The sequence below is a fragment of the Ranitomeya variabilis genome, chromosome 2, assembly GCF_051348905.1.
Source record: "Ranitomeya variabilis isolate aRanVar5 chromosome 2, aRanVar5.hap1, whole genome shotgun sequence".
In the NCBI taxonomy this organism is placed as follows: domain Eukaryota; kingdom Metazoa; phylum Chordata; class Amphibia; order Anura; family Dendrobatidae; genus Ranitomeya; species Ranitomeya variabilis.
In genome coordinates this window covers 313,235,188-313,255,678 of record NC_135233.1, presented here as the reverse complement: position 1 = coordinate 313,255,678, position 20,491 = coordinate 313,235,188, and the positions used below count along the sequence as shown (strand labels likewise).

General features: G+C 39.7%; 1 protein-coding gene and 1 long non-coding RNA gene across 6 annotated transcripts in view; one reads left to right on the top strand and one right to left on the bottom strand.

Annotated features, from left to right (window-relative positions):
• AFF2 (ALF transcription elongation factor 2) overlaps positions 1 to 20,491 on the top strand; it is a 706,159-nt gene that overhangs the window by 426,302 nt on the left and 259,366 nt on the right. For all 5 annotated transcript variants that reach the window (XM_077285241.1, XM_077285245.1, XM_077285243.1 and 2 more), the window contains exons 5-6: positions 15,248 to 15,334; positions 16,257 to 16,293. In XM_077285241.1, coding sequence (XP_077141356.1) covers positions 15,248 to 15,334; positions 16,257 to 16,293 — 124 coding nt within the window. The remainder of the gene's footprint in view (positions 1 to 15,247; positions 15,335 to 16,256; positions 16,294 to 20,491) is intronic.
• LOC143805694 (uncharacterized) overlaps positions 1 to 20,491 on the bottom strand; it is a 38,767-nt gene that overhangs the window by 16,591 nt on the left and 1,685 nt on the right. The window contains exon 2 of the long non-coding RNA XR_013221305.1: positions 19,176 to 19,257. This is a non-coding gene — a long non-coding RNA (uncharacterized LOC143805694). The remainder of the gene's footprint in view (positions 1 to 19,175; positions 19,258 to 20,491) is intronic.

Below are 20,491 nucleotides of genomic sequence, written 5' to 3'. Positions count from 1 at the left end.
ATTTTTGGATACCCATAGCGTGATCTGGGGCTGGGTGAGAGCTTTTTTTTTTTGTGCGACAAGCTGATGTTTTTATTGATACCATTTTGGTGCAGATACGATCTTTGTTAGCCCGTTATTGCATTTTAATGCAACGTTGCGGTGACCAAAAACCATAATTCTGGCGTTTTTACTTTTTTTCTCGTTATACCGCTTAGCGATTGGGTTAATTTTTTTTTATGTTGATAGATCGGGGCAGTTCTGAACACGGTGAAACCAAATAAGTGTATATTTCATATTTTTTATCGTTGTATATTGAACGGGGTTAAAATGGGGTGATTTGAACTTTACATTTTTTTTTCATATTTTTAAAACTTTTTTTTATTTTTTGCATGCTTCAATAGTCTCTTGGGAAACTACAAGCTGCAATACTTCGATCGCCTCTGCTACACACAGGCGATTGTCAGATCGACCACCAGGCGGCGCACATAGCAATCTGGCTGTGACAATAATAGAGGTCTGCTTCAGACCGCTGGTTGTCATGCTGACTCATCGGTGACCCGCGATCATGTGATAGGTTCACCGATGGGTGGGATAAATGACGTGCTTCCAGTAAGCACGGTTTAAATGCCGCTGTCAGAGATTGACAGCAGCATTTAACTAGTTAACAGCCAGCGGTGGATCGCATACTATTACACCCAACGTCGGAAAGGGTTTAGCAGGCTCCTAAAATTAATTTCTGGTAGATTCACCCAATGAGAGTTTGAATAAATTAAGTGCCGAAAAAATCTGCTGGGATTGAGCGTCCGTATCTTTGGTTCTACCCAATACCTTTCCCACCATCACTGCTGTACCTCTTCTTTATTCTTATCAGCTCTTCCTTCTTCTTTCACTCCTAGGAGCTCTGCTGCTACCTAAGCCCCACACAGTCTTGTGCAGCATGTCTTATGTGGTCACGTGCGATATGACACATATCAATGATGCACCTGTCATGACTGTGAGGGGTCTAAGACTTGAGGAAGAAAAAGACAGATGAAGAGCCAATCCAAAAAAAGGAAAGGGAACAGCAAACTTAAAAGGACAGTTTATGGATGATGTGAAAATGTTTGTGGAAATCCTTCTATCTTTTTATATAGTCCCACATAGACTTGATATAGAGATAAGGGCTTTGTAGGGGCCATATAATCAATTCCAGGACTTCATGTTCTTCTTTATTCTGAAGATACAGCTTAATGACTTTGGCTGCTTGTTTTGGGTAATTCTCCTCATGTAGTAGAAATTTGGAGACAGTCAAATGATTCTCTGATGGCATTACATTTACATGATGGATAAGTATTGGATTGCATTTCTCAGCATTAAGGACACCATTAATCCTTACGAAATCTCCACCTCAATTTGCTGAAATTCAACCGCAAACTTGCAAGGAGCTTCAACTATGCTTCACTGCTGCCCGCAGACACTCATTATTGTACTTCTCTTTAGCTTTTTGACAAACAAAATACCTTCCATTACAGCCAAATATTTCACATTTTGAGTCATCAGTCCAGAGCACCTACTGCATTTTTTCGGTACCTCATTTCCTGATTTTCTAATACCTGGTTGAGTTTCTTGGCCTTATTTCCATGTTGACTATCTATAAATAGATATTTATTTAACTTGCTTACGTAGCACCATTACTTTCTTTCCATAACAGCTTACAGTTATTATCGCTGTCTCCAATTGGGCTCACAATCTAGATTCCCTATCAGTATGTCTTTGGAGTATGGAGGAAACTGGAATACCAGGAGGAAACCACACAAACATGAGGAGAACATACAAACTCCTTGGTGGGATAAAAATATATTGATAGTACCTACCACAATTCACCACAATTTAAAGACTGATGTTTAGGTTTGTACAAATTTTCCAGGTTTCCAAGCCAATGTCCTATGCTCTAAAATAACGCTTATTTGGATGCACCTTGGCTGGTGATCCCAACCAATCTCTCGGCCTGCTTTGTATAGCTTACGACACCCTCAAGTACTTCACAGAGTAAAGCCTTATCCACACATTTTTCACGTCAACAAAAAGTACAATTGATTTTCATGTATTTTCTCATAATAAGTTTTTACGAAAAAACAACATTACTTCAAATCTTTGAGTCCCACTTTCTTATGCTTTCCCTTTGTGAACAGAGATATCTTAGAACAGATGAGACTTATTGTACAATACATGTATTTGTAATAGATTAATAAAGATGATTAAATAAAAATTGTAATCCTAGTTATCGGAGTTGTCATTTGATGTGATTCCATCTGTTACACTGAATCCTATAATAGTCAGACTCATCAACTGTATGAACTCATGAGCATTTTATTCCCCGAAGACAAGTACACCCACTATGTGAAGACTTCATCAGAAGAAAGATTGAATTAAACCCACATAACTTGAAAAAGGAGGGGTTTTCACTGGAATTACTTTAGAAATTATTTCCTTGTTGTTTTATTTGACTGCTATCTTGTTCTGTGCAACATCAGATTTCCCCAAGGGATGGTGGATGGAGGATGTACAGTTTACTAAAATTTAATACTGGGAAAAAAATGTGTGACTTGGTTCCAGGCTAAAAATATACACCTTGGTTACAATTTAATCATGACCGGGCTGAATTTTTGAAATCTGACCATTGTCACTATATGTAGCAATAACTCTGAAACACTTCAACATATCCCATTTATTTGGACATCGTTTTTTTGGGACATGTTATGCTTTTATGATAATGGTAAACTTAGGTTGATATGTTTTGTGTTTTTTTTTTTTTTTTTTTAAATATCAGAAATTTTGCAAAAATTTCAATAAACTTTGAATGATTATCCCTTTAATCCAGGTAGTCATACTACAGAAAAACATTAATACATGACATTTCCCTCATGTCTGCTTTACATCAGCAACATTTGTAAAATGTTACCGTATTTTCCGGTGTATAAGACGACTTTTTAACCCCTGAAAATCTTCTTAAAAGTCGGGGGTCGTCTTATACGCCGGGTATCGTCTTGTACGCCGGGTGTATATGGTGGGTGGGGGGGAGTGGTCCTGATGACGACGAGGGGGCGTCTCACAGGAAAGTGCGTGGAGTATCCCCCATTACCTCATCGTAGCGCTGCAGCGTGGGGTCTCTGTGCTGGGAGCGGCGGCGGCTGCTCCTCTTTGTGCCGCGTGGGTGCTGTGCTGTGGGGCGGCGGCTCCTCTTCTGCAGTGTGGGGCCTCTGTGCTCTGGGGCGGCGGCGGCGTATTTTCATGCAGTCAGTCGGGGCTCCTCCTTAAAGCCCGGAGGCCCCGCTGGCAGCTCCATTGCTATGATGCGGTGGCCTCTGGGAAAATGGCCACTGCTCAGATTCAGATCTCGTCTCCCGAGATCTCGGGACGAGATCTGAATCTGAGCATGCACCGCCCCCAGCGGCCATTTTCCCGGAGGCCACCGCATCGCAGCAATGGAGCTGCCTCCGGGAAAATGGCCGCTGCTCAGATTCAGATCTCGTTTCCCGAGATCTCGGGAGACGAGATCTGAATCTGAGCATGCGCCGCCCCTAGCGGCCATTTTCCCGGAGGCCACCGCATCGTAGCAATGGAGCTGCCGGCGGGGCCTCCGGGCTTTAAGAAGATGCCGGAGGAGCCCCGACTGACCGCATGAAAATACGCCGCCGCCGCCCCACAGCACAGAGGCCCCACACTGCAGAAGAGGAGCCGCCGCCCCACAGCACCCTTGTGGCACAAAGAGGAGCCGCCGCTCCCAGCAGAGACCCCACGCTTCAGCGCTACGATGAGGTAATGGGGGATAGTCCACTCACACTTTCCTGTGAGACGCCCCCTCGTCGTCATCGGGACCACTCCCACCTAAAAGGCACATTAGTCACCGGCCCTATAAGACGACATACGGCGTATAAGAAGACCCCCGACTTTTAAGAAGATTTTATATTTTAACTGGAAAAGTTGGGGGGTCGTCTTATACGCCCAGTCGTCTTATATGCCGGAAAATACGGTATTTTATTTTGTTAACAATTTAAAAAGTTTGAAAAATGTAGCTGTCCGTTTTCCTTTTTTTCAAGTAAATTTACAAAAAGTATTTTTTTAGGAACCAATTTAGTTTTGAAATCACTTTGGGGGTCCTATATATTGGAATCCCCCAAAAGTGATACCATTTTAAAAACCGCACCCCTCAATTTATTTAAAATTGCTTTCAGGTAGTTTATTAACCCTTAAGGTGCTTTTCAGGAATAAATGCAATGTGACATGACAGGAATGAAAACATTTATTTTTACCACCTAAATGTTTCTAACTTCTGGACAGGCCGCTATCAATGGAAGACTTTAAGGTCATTATTTGGCCATGAATTGCCATCACAAACATCAGGACCACACGATAAAAATCTCAGGGTGCCGACAGGGTTAAAGAGGAAGCCCCCACACTCTGTTAACAATTTAGATGTTGTAGTCACTATTTACAGCAGTATTAAAGGGTTTAATGGCCATGGTCAGTGCCAACACTAATCATGGCTGATGCAGCAAGTTGTCAGCTGCAGTATTCAGCCGGCAGCTGCTAGATTGTCACCCGTTGAAGGATGCTGTTCTCTTATATTGCAAGTCAGTTTTAAGCCGTATTGGTGGTCATTAAGGGGTTAAATATTTTTTTTACACTTACAAAGTAACTGTGGCTTTGTGGAATCCTATATCTTAGGTGACTATTCAGCTTTAATATCGATAGATAGATCATAAAAATAGGAACAGCCGCACTGTGGAATATTGTGCTTTCTTTATCATTTAACTGCGCAAACAGATGGATAGATAGATAAATAGAAAGATTCAGAATAATCTGAATATCCAACCAAGAAATTGACAGCTGTTCGAATATAAAGTCATGTGATCGCAGCAGCATCGGCACTAATTGAAGCAAAACTGCCTTTGTGAAAAGAGAAATGTGAGCTTGCTGCTCCCAGAGAAAGATTGGTGACTGGACTATAGCTCCATTGTTTTGTTAATTGTCAATAATGACAACTGCCTGTTAGTGACTACGGGTCCAATGAGCAACGTTAGTTTACGATAGTCTTGCAGTCCAAACTGGGTGTCGATCAGTTGAAGAACAAGCAAAATGCCCTTTTTTTTAGTTGAAATGATTTGTCTATTTTCACAAAAGATCATCATTCTTGGCAGTACACCGTTCTGTGTAAACAGGTCTTATGCTGCTGAGAATGACAGATTATTCAGTGCTCTTAAGTGCGGTCTGCCTGTGTGGGCAGGTTATTTTTTTCAACCACTGATCACTACTGATCGTCGGTTGTTTAACACTGCTGAATCGGGTATTGTAAACTAATGAAGGAGAGGTCTACAGAATTGAAAGTTGAGTGTTAAATTGCCAAGCTTCACAAGGGTACTCTACACGAGGCTTTAAAAGGAATGTGAAGTTTTTGTTTTTCAACGTACCTTTCAAGAGGAAGCACTGAATATTCTGACCAGTCTTTTTACTAAATACCGGTGTCACCCTTTTACACCCCAATCCTGGAGCCCCTTTTTTGTAGAGCTCTTATTTGTGCTGTCCCTAGGAGTGTACAAATACATTGAGATTGTGTATAGCCACAACTCACACACCGATTTGTCAATTTATTCATACATTTCTAGAAGGAATAATACATTTATATGGATATTTCTGGGTGGGCCATGTATATGGCTACACCTAAATAAAATGGGAGTGGTTGGTGATATCAACTTCCTGTTTGTGGCACACTAGTATATGGGAGGGGGAAAGCTTTTCAAGATGGGTGGTGACTATGGCGGCCATTTTGAAGTCGGCTATTTTGGATCCAACTTTATAAATGGCCCACCCAAGTGTATTCATATAAATGACCCACCCTGTAGTGTAACGATACAATCTAGAGTTCTTAAAACCTGTCATATTACAGAGAATACATTTATTAACTATAATATGTCAGGAACATGAAAGGTTTTCTTTAGGTTAACAGGCTAGAATTAATAATTATAATAATAATTATTATTGTTGTTATTAATAATGTTATTATCATTATTATTTGCTTTATCCCAGAATTCTTAGTTGTTCTTTGTTATAGAGAAGTAAATATTTAACATTTTTATTTTCATAAAGCTTTCTCAGTAACTGTAGGAATTGAACTGTTACAGAGGCATCATTAGTCGGAATTCTAAAAGTAAACAAGGTTTTCCTTTTTATAATACACACTATGCTAGCAAATGTCATGTTCCACTTGTCATATTCCAGTGATTAATTTGTACTTCTATCTCTGTGAACAAACAATTCTGTGTGTTCTATGAAGCTCCGTCTTAGTAACGTCTACAAACTCAACCCATCTCCCCAAGGACAAGGGGGAAAAACCTCTTGTGGTTATTGAAAAACCACATAAATTGCACACTTCCAAAGACAGAATTCTTTGTACCATTGGTTCTTGGCAAACATTTTAATATCTCTGTTCCTTACACTGGATGCACATAGAACATTATTGCAGCCGCTGAATGTTAGACATTTTGTTTTGGAAAGACTTTAAAAAAAAAAAGCTAGAATCATAAATACAAGAGCCGGGTTCACTCCAGTGTCTAGGCTGCTTTGGTAATGGTTAACTTTGTATAATCAACAAACTACATTAATTTGCAAAAATAATTCATTACTATTGGTAAAGTGAGATCCAAAGAGCATTTTCCAGTGCGTACAGACTTTAAAAAGGTTCGAAGTGTGCACATTGTAATTATATCTGTTATATTCCCTGCAATAGAGATGGACTACATGTGCCTAGATATAAAAAATATTCAGTAATATGAAATAAAAAAAGTTAATATTTGACATGTACATTTTTGCATGGTTTTACAATTCACTACCGTTCTGTCCCATTCAAGTGAAGTGAGCTGTAATACTAGACACAGTCGCTAATAAAAATACAAAGCTGCATCTGATAAATGATGAAGGGGACACAGTGCTCATCAAATGCCAATAGCAACTGTAATCAGCTGATTGAGTATGCCTAGTTTACACCTATATATCTAAGGCTACGCATGCAAATATTCAAAAGACATATAACGTTAATCCTGACTAGTGACATATCCGTATCCGTCTCCCCATTAATAGTTTTATTATATGTATGCAGTGGATTTAATCATATAAATAACATACATATGGATACAAAGTATTCATAAACCACTCAAACGAGAATAGAAAATCAATCAAATTTTATTGAACATATTTAAAAAGAACATGTATCATACAAAAAGGAAGACACCTGAGTGAGGATTCAACAAAGAGGGTAATTCAAGTAAAGAAAAAGAAAATGCCAAATCTACTCAGCTAGTCAGGAAAAATTGCTGCCAAATGTCTAAAGTTGATCTCTATTCAGTCCAGCTAGTTCATTAAAGTAATGGTAAGTTGAGTCATTGGTTACCCATAGTGTAATCACAGTGTCATGCTGCTTCAATGCAGGTATTTGCAGGCTCCATTAGATGGCAGTAGAGTGGAAGCAGGACTGCACCTAATCCGAGCTGGCCCGCAGTGCAACAGTGAGGCTTCCACAGGTGGCAGCAGAATAGTCAAACAAGCCAGGTCAAATTCTAGACTGTATTGCAGTACCAAAGGAATAAGCAAACTCGTGGTCAGACACAAGCCAGGGCATCCGTATTGGTCAGGAGCAGAGAAGCCAAAAGACAGAAGCAAGTCAGGATACAAGCCAAGTCAAAACCAGGGAGTCCGCACACTAAACGGAAACACAGAGTGAAGACAGAAATAAGGGAAAGCAGAGACACGGGTTCAGACAGCAAACGCAGCAGGAAAATCAGAGCAATCAGAGTGAGCTACAGCAGTCCTAGGCAAAAACTATAACATCGTCTGTGGGAGAGAGGGGGGGAGGGAATAGTTGGAGCTTGACACGCTGAGACATATACTGTATAATAAGCTGTTGCTATTGAATATAGCTAGTGGGTGCCATACCTGCTGGTGATTTCAGCCGAAGTGAGGAAGTAGGAAGGGAGTTTCCAGCAAGTCCATCCAGTTTGAGTAAAATTTTAATTTTATTTGAACATTTTAAAAAACAAATTTAAAAAAGACAAATAAATTGTTTTTTAAAATGTTCAAATAAAATTGAAATTTTACTCACACTGGATGGACGTGCTGGAATCTCCCTTCTTTCTTCCTATAACTGACATCGCCTACAGGAAGCAGTGACGATAAATAGCCAACCTGAACCCTGACAGAGGCTGAGAAAGGTTAACTCTTGACATAACCAGACCGGGAAAAAGGGAAAACAGGACTCAAAACCTGATCTGGATCATGATGACACACAGAATCCATTGGACCATCACAGCTTTCCCAATGTGCATTTATCACAAATGCTTTTTTCACACACTAGCCTTGAAAAAGTGTGAAACGCGCGTCGGGGTGGCTGTGATGATCCCAAGGATTTTGTAATTACACTTTGGGTAAGCAATGACTCAACTTGGCATTACTTTAATGAACTAGCTGGACTAAATAGAGATTTATTTTAGACTATGTATAATTAATGTCCATTTGGCAGCCATTTTTCATGACCAGCTGAGTAGATTTGGCATTTGTGCCCTAAATCACACTTGATTTATCATCACTTATTTTTCTTTACTGAATAAACCCTCTTTGTTGAATCCTCACTCATGTGTCTTCCTTTTTGCATAATGCATGTCCTTTTTACATATGTTCAATAAAATCTTTACATTCTCATGTGAGTGGTTAATGGATACTTTGTATCCATACATAGATTCCTATATCTAAGGGTAGGCCATCAGTTTTAAAACCCTGAATACCTCCTTTAAAAAATCTTGTTTGCTTCCAAAAGTTGAAGATCAATTGAAATCAAATTATGAAAACTGCATACTATATAAACAGCTCTCAACTAACTAAACAACCATAACTCAAAAATGATATACAATAATTACTCTGAGAAACTGGACTAAAAACTTAAAATAGGAAATAGATTTTCACTATTAATGCATTTATTTAAAGGCGTTGTCCAGTATGTTTATGTTGATGGCTCATCCTTATGATTGGTCATCAATATTACATCAGAAAGGTCTTGACACCTGGTACCGCCACCGATCAGCTGTTCCCATTGCCAGAGGAGGCACAGCTCCACCAACCGTATAGTGGCTATGGCCGGGTACTGTACATCTGTGCCTATTCTAATGCGGTCACTGTGTATTTGACAAGGCTGTGGTGGTCTACTACACAGCTAATCACATCCAGCTGCTTATGGGACCTGAAACATCTGATCGGCGAGGGTGCCAGGGGTCGCACCCTCACCAATCTGACATTGATGACCTATCCAACGGACAGTCTATCAATATAAATGTACCAGTTAACCACTAAAATAGAAAACTAGATCCAAATGAAGCATAGTGTCTGATGTAAGAAGTATTTTTTCAGTCTTTGGTTGTGATACCATTAATTGACAACAAAGATTGGAGAGCGCCCAGTTTGGACCAGTACACCTGCACTTCACTGATTCTACAGAGAAAAAGGTACATCGGAGAGCGTGCAATGTTCAGGCCATCAGTTCAGTTATTCCTCCAGCCTGAACTGTTGATCATCAGAAGCACAAAGCCCTCCTCTAAAACTCACAGTATAAATTGGAACAACTCATGAACTAAGACGACCACACAGATTCCAAAAATGCAGAAGCTTTCTCTAGGATAGGCTATGCGATTTCACTGATACCAGCAGTTAATGTCCCAATTCATTATTGATATAGACAAGAATCACAATGTCTGTCCCAGAGGACAAGCCTTCATTTTTGCAATCTGTGTGTTCTTCTTTGTTCATGAGTTGATTCCATTCAAAAGATTTGTTGAGTTGAGTTGTCAACTCATTACCACTGCTTAGACTGGGTTCTGTAATGGAGTACCTTAATTGCAAGCTTTCTGCTCCGAGGTTTAACCTTGCTCCATAGAGTGACTTTTAAGTGGGCTTTAGATATTATTTTCATTAATTATTACCTTATCTTAATTTTTTTATTTTTACTGTTTTTTTTGGACCATTTTATACTGATATAGAAAAGTCTCCTTCCTCTGGTTCTTTGTTTCTTACAAGGCTTTATTTATTTTATTTTTTTTCTGTTTTCACAAATTTGTCAAAACTGTTTAAAGTAAAATCACAACTCAGAATTGATTTATTAACCTGTGTTAGTGAAATGAGCGATGTTCTGCGATTGGCCGAAAATAAATTCTTTTAGTTTTGATAAATTTGCCCCAATATGTTCAAAACATTTCATGCTTATGGTCAATGATCCTCCAGATGGTTTGCAATGTTCTCCCTGCAGGCCTTCATTTTAACATTTAATAACTTTGCCACCATTCGATCCCAGTCTGTTCTTTTTGTGCCGTATAAAATATACATGCTAGGATTGTACTGTACTACAATTAATATAATTTTAAGTTTGCTTTATAACTTCATGCACTCTTTTTCCTACAGTATGTAAATACATAAATGTGCTTGAAGTCTTTGCTTGTTTTAATATGTACCTAAAAGTTTCTAAAAACTAAACATTACCATTTTTAACGAGCAAAAAGAGCGTGACCGACTGCGACAACTGCAACATATGCAACTTATTATGATGCTTTTGAACATAATGCGAAGAACGAGATGCCTATATTACTTCATCTGAAAACTTTGTTAACATGGGAGCCAATAAATCGGTGGATTTCAAGTATTTGTTTAATCTTAAATGATAAAAAAAACTTTTCTTTCACGCTAATCCAAGTATCTTGTGCATCAGTTAACATGATTTTAGAATTATGTAAGGTTCAAATAATGTGGGAATAAATCACGGATGGCTTTTTACTGCCTTTTGACATTCACCCAATCTTACTTTAAATCATTACACATGTTACATAGTGTTCAGCTTACTTCACATTTCACTTTAAGATTCTGGCCAAAAAAGAGACGTATGATAGTTATCTCGCATGAAGCAAGCTAGAGTCAAAACATAAATAAAATTAAAAATAATATTATAACCAGACCACAAAAATGAAGGATTTTATTGTCACATGGCCAGGCCAACTGAATCTGCTGGGACACAGCCCCTAGTCATGGTCTGACAGTCTATTTGCAATAAGTCAACATGCATTCATTATAATTTTCCCGTTGGCTTATGTTACAGCTGCATTGGTGCAGTAAAATACTGTCCAAAGCATTGATAGTAAATAGCCAGTGATGGGCTGCAATATTCGCAAATCGATCCAACCTTAGAAAATATAACTGCCTATAGCTCCTCAGTATTCATGCTTCTGTACATTCTATGCTTTTGACATAAGAGCCACAGTCTTCATCAGTCAAACTTTTTGTCTCAAGAAATGTGCACCATTCATATGGTTTGGGGTGTCTAGTTCTGGCAACAACCAGTGTTAATGGTGTTGTCCACTACTTTGGTATTCATGACCTATCCTATCAAGCACTCTATTCACTTGAATAGGAACTGAGCTGCAGTGCTGTGGAACTATGCTGTCCCAGCTCTGGTCACTGTTCACACCTGGCCACGCCTTAGCTGATAATATCTGACAAGTGTTGGACCCTCTCCGATCTGACACTGATGACTTATTCTAAACTTCAGCATACACATTAGACTAATGTCAGCTGCATCCACCGATATCAACCAGTTTGGCCACCACTGTAATGTTCATGGGTGCATTGGCCAACTGATTGCTGGGGGAGATGTTGATTTATCATGTCACATTTTGGATTGCCAATCGCTTTGTTCTCCTGGAGATATGTCACCCACAGAAGTGTTTGTGGGTGGATTCCTCATAGAGAACACAGAAGTGCTCATTTAAACAAGCCTTCCTATTTATGTTAGATATGGCAGAAATGGTAAAGATTATTCTTAAATTAAACATATTCCCGCATTTGGGGAAGCTTGCTCCCAATTACTATTTAGTCACGTGGACAACAGTCACTGTCCTTGACAAGCCCTCAGTTGATTGTGACCTTTACAAAAATAAATAAATTAAATATATATAATTATGTTGGTAACATTGTGACTGTTTGTCCCAAATTTGTGTTAGGGCAGGTGCAGACAACCATAGATTCGCTCTTCTAAGGATTTGGCTCGACAAAGCAGAGAGTGATCATAGTGTGATCTGATTCTCTCGGATGAGGAGAAGATGGTAAAAAAATGTCTCCATTGTTTCCATTCTGTGAGGCCACTGAAATCGGACTGTAGTCAGATGATATCCGAGTTCAGTCTGATGGTTTCCATGCACTCATTGACTTGCATGGCTTTCTGCGATTCAAATATCAGAATCATCTTGGACATGCAGCAGATTTTCGTTCGGACAGGCAGTGTCCAAGGAAAAAATTGTCCATGTGCACGGCCCCATAGATTAACAATGGACCGAGTGCGAACTGATACTTTCTTGGATCGCACTCAGACCAAAAATATGCTCTTTTGCACCTGCCCTTAGATAAAAACATTTATTTAAGCAATTTTTTTAAGTGACTAGTACTCTTATTCTCTGGCCTAGATTTTTAAAGGGAATCTGTCACCCCAAAATTCGCCTATAAGCTAAGGCCACCGGCATCAGGGGCTAATCTACAGCATTCTGTAATGCTGTAGATAAGCCCCCGATGTAACCTGAAAGATGAGAAAAGCAGGTTATATTATACTCACCCAGGGGCGGTCCCGGTTCTGTTCGGGTCCGATGGGAGTTGCGGTCCGGGTCCAGCGCCTCCCATCCTCATACGATGACGTCCTCTTCTTTTCTTCCTGCCGCGGTTCCTGTGCCGGCATACTTTGTCTGATCTGTTGAGGGCAGAGCAAAGTACTGCAGTGCTCAGGTGCTGGGCCTCTCTGGCCTTTCCCGGCACCCATCGGATGGGACCGCCCCTGGGTGAGTATAATATAACTTGTTTTTCTTATCTTTCAGGTTACATTGGGGGCTTAGCTACAGTATACAGAATTCTGTAGATAAGCCAATGATGCCGGTGGCCTTTAAAGGGAACCTGTCAGCAGGATTGTGTACAGTAACCTATACATAGTGTCAGGTCGGCGCCGTTATACTGAATAAAATGTTACCTTGGTTGATGAAATCCATCTTGTGGTCGTTTAATCTTTATTTTCAGTTTTTTGTTAGTGACATTCTCATTCCCTAAGGCGGGGCTGGTGTATGTGGTGCTCTGATTAGGTATTCATAGACTGCTGACAGGTCACTGATCCCTCACTGACCTGCCCCCTAGTTTACATAATGAATGCCATCACATACTGAATAGAAAAAAAATGCTTCTGCAGGCAGGTGCCAGCCCTGACACCTGCGCTGCAGCATAATCGCATGGTTCATGTGCACTTAATCCCTTTTGCAGATTTACTTGAGCAAGGAAAAAAGAAAGTCATTTTTGAAATGGTGCCCGGGGAGCCTGCACAGTAGCATATATCGGTTTGTATAGAGATCCGATGGCTGCTGTTGCACAGGTTACGTTGGCGCCATCTTGCTGGAGAAGAAAAAAAATGTCCTCCACCAAGATGGCATCACCCGCGCATGCGCAGTAGCAGCTGTTGGCGATCTCCGAGAGCTTTTACTACGCAGGCGTGGGCGGCGCCATCTTTGAGGAGGAATTTTTTCCCCACCTTAGGGTTTGAGAATCTCATTAACACAAAACTGAAAATAAAGATTAAGAAGCAACCACAAGACGGATATCATCAACCATGGTATCATTTTATTCAGCATAACGGCACTGACCTGACACTATGTGTAGGTTACTATTCACAACCCTGCTGACAGGCTCCCTTTAGCTAGGCTATATTTTGTTAAATGAAGCCCACCAAGATATATTTTTACAATGTGTGGTAAAGTCTTATGTTCGGAGACAATCCTTGGGTGACTTGCCTTGCAAATGATTTGGCTGTTGAGTAGCTGTATGAAGCCGCTCTTCGTTAACCATGGTATTTGTTTACAGTAATGGGACAATAAACTGTGGCTTCCGAAATCGACTTCAACTCAGTAGCTGCAAGGCTCAAGTCATAAATGGTTTTATCCAAAGATGTTCCATTGTGTATACTGTAATTTTTTAAAACATAGGTTGAATGGGAAAAAGAAAGAAAGTTGTGAGCTGTTTCTTTGAAAGTCCATTCATTAAGTTCCATAAATTAATTTCACAACAAACTAATAATGTGAAACATGAAAAATTACAACTGTTTCTAGCATTTGCTTATTGAAGACATTATTGCAACCACTCCTGTCAAGGTCATGTTAGGTATTCTATATTAGTTACTGTTTCCCTGCAATTTACAAATCATTTTGCCAAGCATAGAGCCTGACAATTTCTGCATATTACCTTATCAAAAGCAATGACACAACTGACACTAAAATGAGAGAACACTTTGTACATGTCTGAAAGTACTGGAAAATGCTTCTTGCGGAATTTGGAGCTATAATAAAATGTGTTTAAGGAACTTATGAAGAACATCTGAGATAATCAATAGACGGATGATGATGGACAAGAAGAGTGATATATGTGAGAAAGGAAAAAGGAAACAATAGTAATGCAGTAAAATGTATATTATTACTAGCAGCTCGTACACTGGAGGACATCTGGAGGTCCACACATGTAACGTGAGGATCTCGAATCCCAGGGCAAAATCTGTAGCATTGCTCTTAACTATCATCTATATCAGTGGTGTCCTGAAATGTGTAAGAGGGATGTTTTAGGACTCATCAGGCTCTAGGATGTTGTTGATCACCTTGATGACAAAAAATGAGGTCATGTATGTGATCTTTATCCATGTACTTTTCTGGTTAAATGCCGGCATTTCTTTTCTGTAAAATGAGGGAATTGCCGAAATATCTGATGTGATGTGGTCTCTTTGAAGATCTATTTTCAATTTTAATTGGAATATACTGGGAAAACTTTAATCATTTCACATGAAATGGTTACAATAAGTTTAATAAATCTCCAGGGAAATAAAGGTTTGTGTAATAGCCATTTTCTTCTGGGAACCATTCATGTCTGTCTTTCGGGGATTAACAAAAAGAAAACTCAATGTTATACTTCTTAATATCTTCATTCAATTAATGATAGAGTCTTCGATGAGAAATGTCTGAACTGTAGCTATCATAAATACTTGAGATACAGAGGTAGGTGTTTGGTCAAATGTCTAATAAAAAAATTTAGGGCAACCGTTTTAAGGATTAATTTTCTGTTTGCGTGGTTGAGATGCTTAGGTCAAACTCATCACTTTATGCTAAACTAATTTCACTTTCTTCTGCAGGAAATGACTCATTTGTGGCCCCCTCCTCTAACTGGAATCCACACCCCATGTAAAGCAGAGCAGTCCAAATTCCCAATTCCTAGCAAGGTAAGCTCCCACTGGTCTAAATAATCTATGGTAAATTCTGAGCAATGTAATCTTGTTATTCATATGATCTGAAGATCCAAGTCCAAAGAACAAACTTCCCTAAAGTTCTAACCATTGGTGAATATCCTAACACATTAACTTTTACTATAAGAATCTTCTGATATGTCATAAAAAGGAGTCAGAGCATGTCTAATGTGAGTTTTTGACAAGTTTGAGGAGATACAGATTTTACAATTTATAAGTAATCCAAATCTTTAAAACCTACAGGTCAAAAAGTGGCCACCATAGCAGGCTTCTGCTTGTTGAAGCTGACTCTGCTTCTTCTTCTTGCTCTCGATTGGGGGAATTCATTCTCTAACCTATATACATGTATGAGCTTTAGTAGCAGTATTTTTATAGCATATGAAAGTTTTGCTTTTGTGACATTTCCATTGTGATCTTTTAAAAAATGAACTGGGGAATTCAAGATAGAATTAATATCACTGTTTCATCACAATTTCTACATTTATTACAAAAAACACTCCATGTGAATTGGTTTGGAGTTGCCTAACTGACAAAATTTGGTACACAAAACAAAAACAAAAATCAAAGATACTTTTCTACTTTAAAATTTGCTAAATGGCATTTCGTTGAAAAAAAAAAACTTTACCTAAGAGAGCCAGAAATTCAAATCCAAAATGATTAAACCTGAGCCAAGTGCTAATAGTGCATTTTTACCATTTTATATAATAATGTCCCTTTACTGTAGATCTTATTTGTGCTTAGTGTTTAATCCCCATTCCAGTCTTATGAATTTTACATAAGGTTAAATATGTGATTGATAGTGAGAGATAATACACAAGCCTCCGGCTATGTGACCTAAATCTTTATATCTAGATGATATGTGGATTACTGTTTGATTTATTTATGTTTATTTTTACAGGACTCTCAACATCTGACCTCAGGATACAGCATACAAAGTATGTCTTCTCTTCACCTACATAATCATATTGTAATGCCCACAATGGGCCTTCTACAAGATTCTTATTTTTGAACCATGAAATATTATGAGCTGAATTTGCTCCCATTATTACTATTTCCGCTTCTGTTTTCTCCTCTCTACTCGGCTTTCTCCCTCTCTCTATGAAGAAGTGTGTGTAATTATATATATATATATATATATATATATATATATATATATATATATATATATATATATATATATATATATATAATTGCCTTGTAATGTTTTCATTTCCTGTTCTGTCCAGATGTCACCGTATCCTAGAATTCCAAGCGGAGGAAGTTCACCGACCACCATATTGGGACACTCAAGGGATGGGTAACTCAATATGGAAACTGCTGCTGGTACCAACTTATTGTGCGGTACCACCAGCGGAACACCGTCGCACCACACACACATACTCGCACAGACACACACTCTATACGCCGTATGCACCACACACACACACAAACTTACACTCACACATTCGCACTCGCACACTCACGCAGGCTTTTGCGCGGTACCACCAGCGGAACACCATCGCGAACACGCTGCCGCCGGGATCAGCCGAATGATTCACTGACTGCCACCATCTTTGTACAGGAGGAGCGCATGCACAGTTTTAATGTGACTGCCGCTATCTGTCTGCACAAAGATGTCAGCAGTTTGATTTACTGCGCCTGTGCGTATTACGCGTAGGTGCAGTAAATCATTCGGCTGATCTCGGCAGCAGATGTACGATGTGTCTATAGGCAGATGAAGCCGGTCACATTAAAGGGATTTTCCCACAAAAGAAAGTTAATTTTAAAAATTACCTGTGTCTGACCATCTACGGAGCATACCACAACTCCTGGGCAGTTGAGGAAGCAAAAGATTATACTGACATTACAGCAGGGGATCACAGTGGTTTCATTTTGTGAGGTAACGTCACAAAATGTATCCTCTGCAATCTCCTTCTGTAATGTCAGTATTGTCTTTTGCTTCCTCCCCTGCCCATTAGTAAAATGAACTTTTGTTTATGGTAAAACCCCTTTAAAAAGCAAATATCAATGCCAACATTGCTTTTCATAAAAAGTATGCCAATGACAATGAAAGGAGAGCAGCAAAGGCACAACGTCGAAGACAACATAGGGCAAATGAGACCCTTGAAGAGCAACAGCATCGCTGGGACAAAAACAATGCATATAAGCGTGGGGGTCAAGCACATGAGTCCCCTGATGCAAAAGTAATTACATTATCACAGGATGCCATTAGGCAACAACAGCGCCGCATTCCTGCCCCCATCGTGACATTACCACGCCCCAATGCGATAGCATCGGGCCTCCATCTAGTGTATATGGCCCACGTATTATATTGCACAGCCTACATAGTATATTTCACAGCCTACGTAGTATATTGCACAGCCCACGTAGTATATTGCACAGCCCACGTAGTGTATAACACAGGCCACATAGTGTATTGCACAGCCCACGTAGTATATAGCACAGCCCATGCAGTACATTGCACAGCCCACGTATTATATTGCACAGCCCACGCAGTATATTGCACAGCCCGTGTATTATATTGCACAGCCCACGTAGTACATTGCACAGCCACGCAGTATATAGCAATGTGGGCATCATATCCCTGTTAAAAATAAAAAAAAAAGAATTAAAATAAAAAATAGTTCTATACTCACCCTCCATGGCCCCCGGATCCAAGCGAAGTGGTTACCGACGCTCCTCGCATGCTCCGGTCCCAAGAGTGCATTGCGGTCTCGCGAGATGATGACATAGCGGTCTTGCGAGACCGCTACGTCATCATCTCGCGAGACCGCAATGCATGGAGCGGTCACCGGAGCGTCGCGAGGAGCGAGAGGGGCCGACGGACGGTGAGCATATAACGATTTTTTATTTTTTTTATTATTTTTAACATTAGATCTTTTAACTATTGATGCCGCATAGGCAGCATCAATAGTAAAAAGTTGGTCACACAGGGTTAATAGCAGCGGTAACGGAGTGCGTTACCCGCTGCATAACGCGGTCCTTTACTGCTGCCATTAACCCTGTGTGAGCGCTGACTGGAGGGGATTATGGAGCGGGCACTGACTGCGGGGAGGAAGGAGCAGCCATTTTGCCTTCGGACTGTGCCCGTCGCTGATTGGTCGTGTCCGTTTTGCCGCGACCAATCAGCGACTTGGATTTCAATGACAGACAGAGGCTGCGACCAATGAATATCCGTGACAGACAGAAAGATAGACAGACGGAAGTGACCCTTAAACAATTATATAGTAGATATAGATATAGATATATATATATAGATATAGATATAGATATATATAGATATATATATATATATATATATATATATATATATATATATATATAACCAAAAAAACTAATCATCACCTCCAAACAAAATATAGCAAGTGTGAACAGGTGAAAGTTGCTATGACTGCATATATGTATATACATGTATACTGTAATAGAAAGTAACACCTCCCCCAAAGAAATATAATATAGGGAAAAAAGAGGGTCCATTCAAAAAGAACCAAAATCATCAATATTTATTCAAATTATTAAAACAGTTTAAAAATTCAAGCAGAACTAACATATAGTGGCACACACCAATCAAAAAGGATATTAATTCAAGTATTGTATATAATCAATCCCAAGTGGACTTTAGCTCATAGGGTTTCATGAAATATGTCACTCAGAACAGTCCTCTTTTATAGCTGCCAGGATACCGCCCACCATTACCATATTAAATGCACGTGCAATCAAATAGTAGGGCTTTCCTATTCCTGACCTTACATAAAGCCGGCGAGATTTTACCCTCGACAGATGGAACAAGAGTGATCAATATAATACTTATACTCACATGGAGTGCCTGAGAGCCAAGTTAATGGAGGTATCAAGATGTGAGTGCCACCACCCCGACGACACCGTTTCGCCAAATGCTTCTTCAAAAAGGGGGCAATAGTTTTAGATTACTTTCTATGTAATTTGAGGATATATTCTCATATAATAATTGAAGACCGTGTTTATAAATGTATACTGTAATGTACAGTGCAGACCAAAAGTTTGGACACACCTTCTCATTTAAAGATTTTTCTGTATTTTCATGACTATGAAAATTGTACACTCACACTGAAGGCATCAAAACTATGAATTAACACAAGTGGAATTATATAAATAACAAAAAAGTGTGAAACAATTGAAACTATTTCTTATATTCTAGGTTCTTCAAAGTAGCCACCTTTTGCTTTTATGACTGCTTTGCACACTCTTGGCATTCTCTCGATGAGCTTCAAGAGGTAGTCACCGGGAATGGTTTTCACTGCACAGGTGTGCCCTGTCAGGTTTAATAAGTGGGATTTCTTGCCTTATAAATGGGGTTGGGACCATCAGTTGTGTTGTGCAGAAGTCTGGTGGATACATACTGTAGCTGATAGTCCTACTGAATAGACTGTTAGCTGCTTTTTTTCTTGCCATAATACAAATTCTAAGTAAAGAAAAACGAGTGGCCGTCATTACTTCAAGAAATGAAGGTCAGTCAGTCCGAAAAATTGGGAAAACTTTGAAAGTGTCCCCAAGTGCAGTGGCAAAAACTATCAAGCGCTACAAAGAAACTGGCTCACATGAGGACTGCCCCAGGAAAGGAAGACCAAGAGTCACCTCTGCTTCTGAGGATAAGTTTATCCGAGTCACTAGCCTCAGAAATCACAGGTTAACAGCAGATCAGATTACAGACCAGGTCAATGCCACACAGAGTTCTAGCAGCAGACACATCTCTACAACAACTGTTAAGAGGAGACTTTTTGCAGCAGGCCTTCATGGTAAAATAGCTGCTAGGAAACCACTGCTAAGGACAGGCGACAAGCAGAAGAGACTTGTTTGGGCTAAAGAACACAAGGAATGGACATTAGACCAGTGGAAATCTGTGCTTTGGTCTGATGAGTCCAAATTTTAGATCTTTGGTTCCAACCACCGTGTCCTTGTGCAATGCAGAAAAGGTGAACGGATGGACTCTACATGCCTGGTTCCCACCGTGAAGCATGAAGAAGGAGGTGTGATCTTGTGGGCGTGCTTTGCTGGTGACACTGTTGGGGATTTATTCAAAATTGAAGGCATACTGAACCAGCATTGCTACGCATCTTGCAGCAGCATGCTATTCCATCCGGTTTGCGTTTAGTT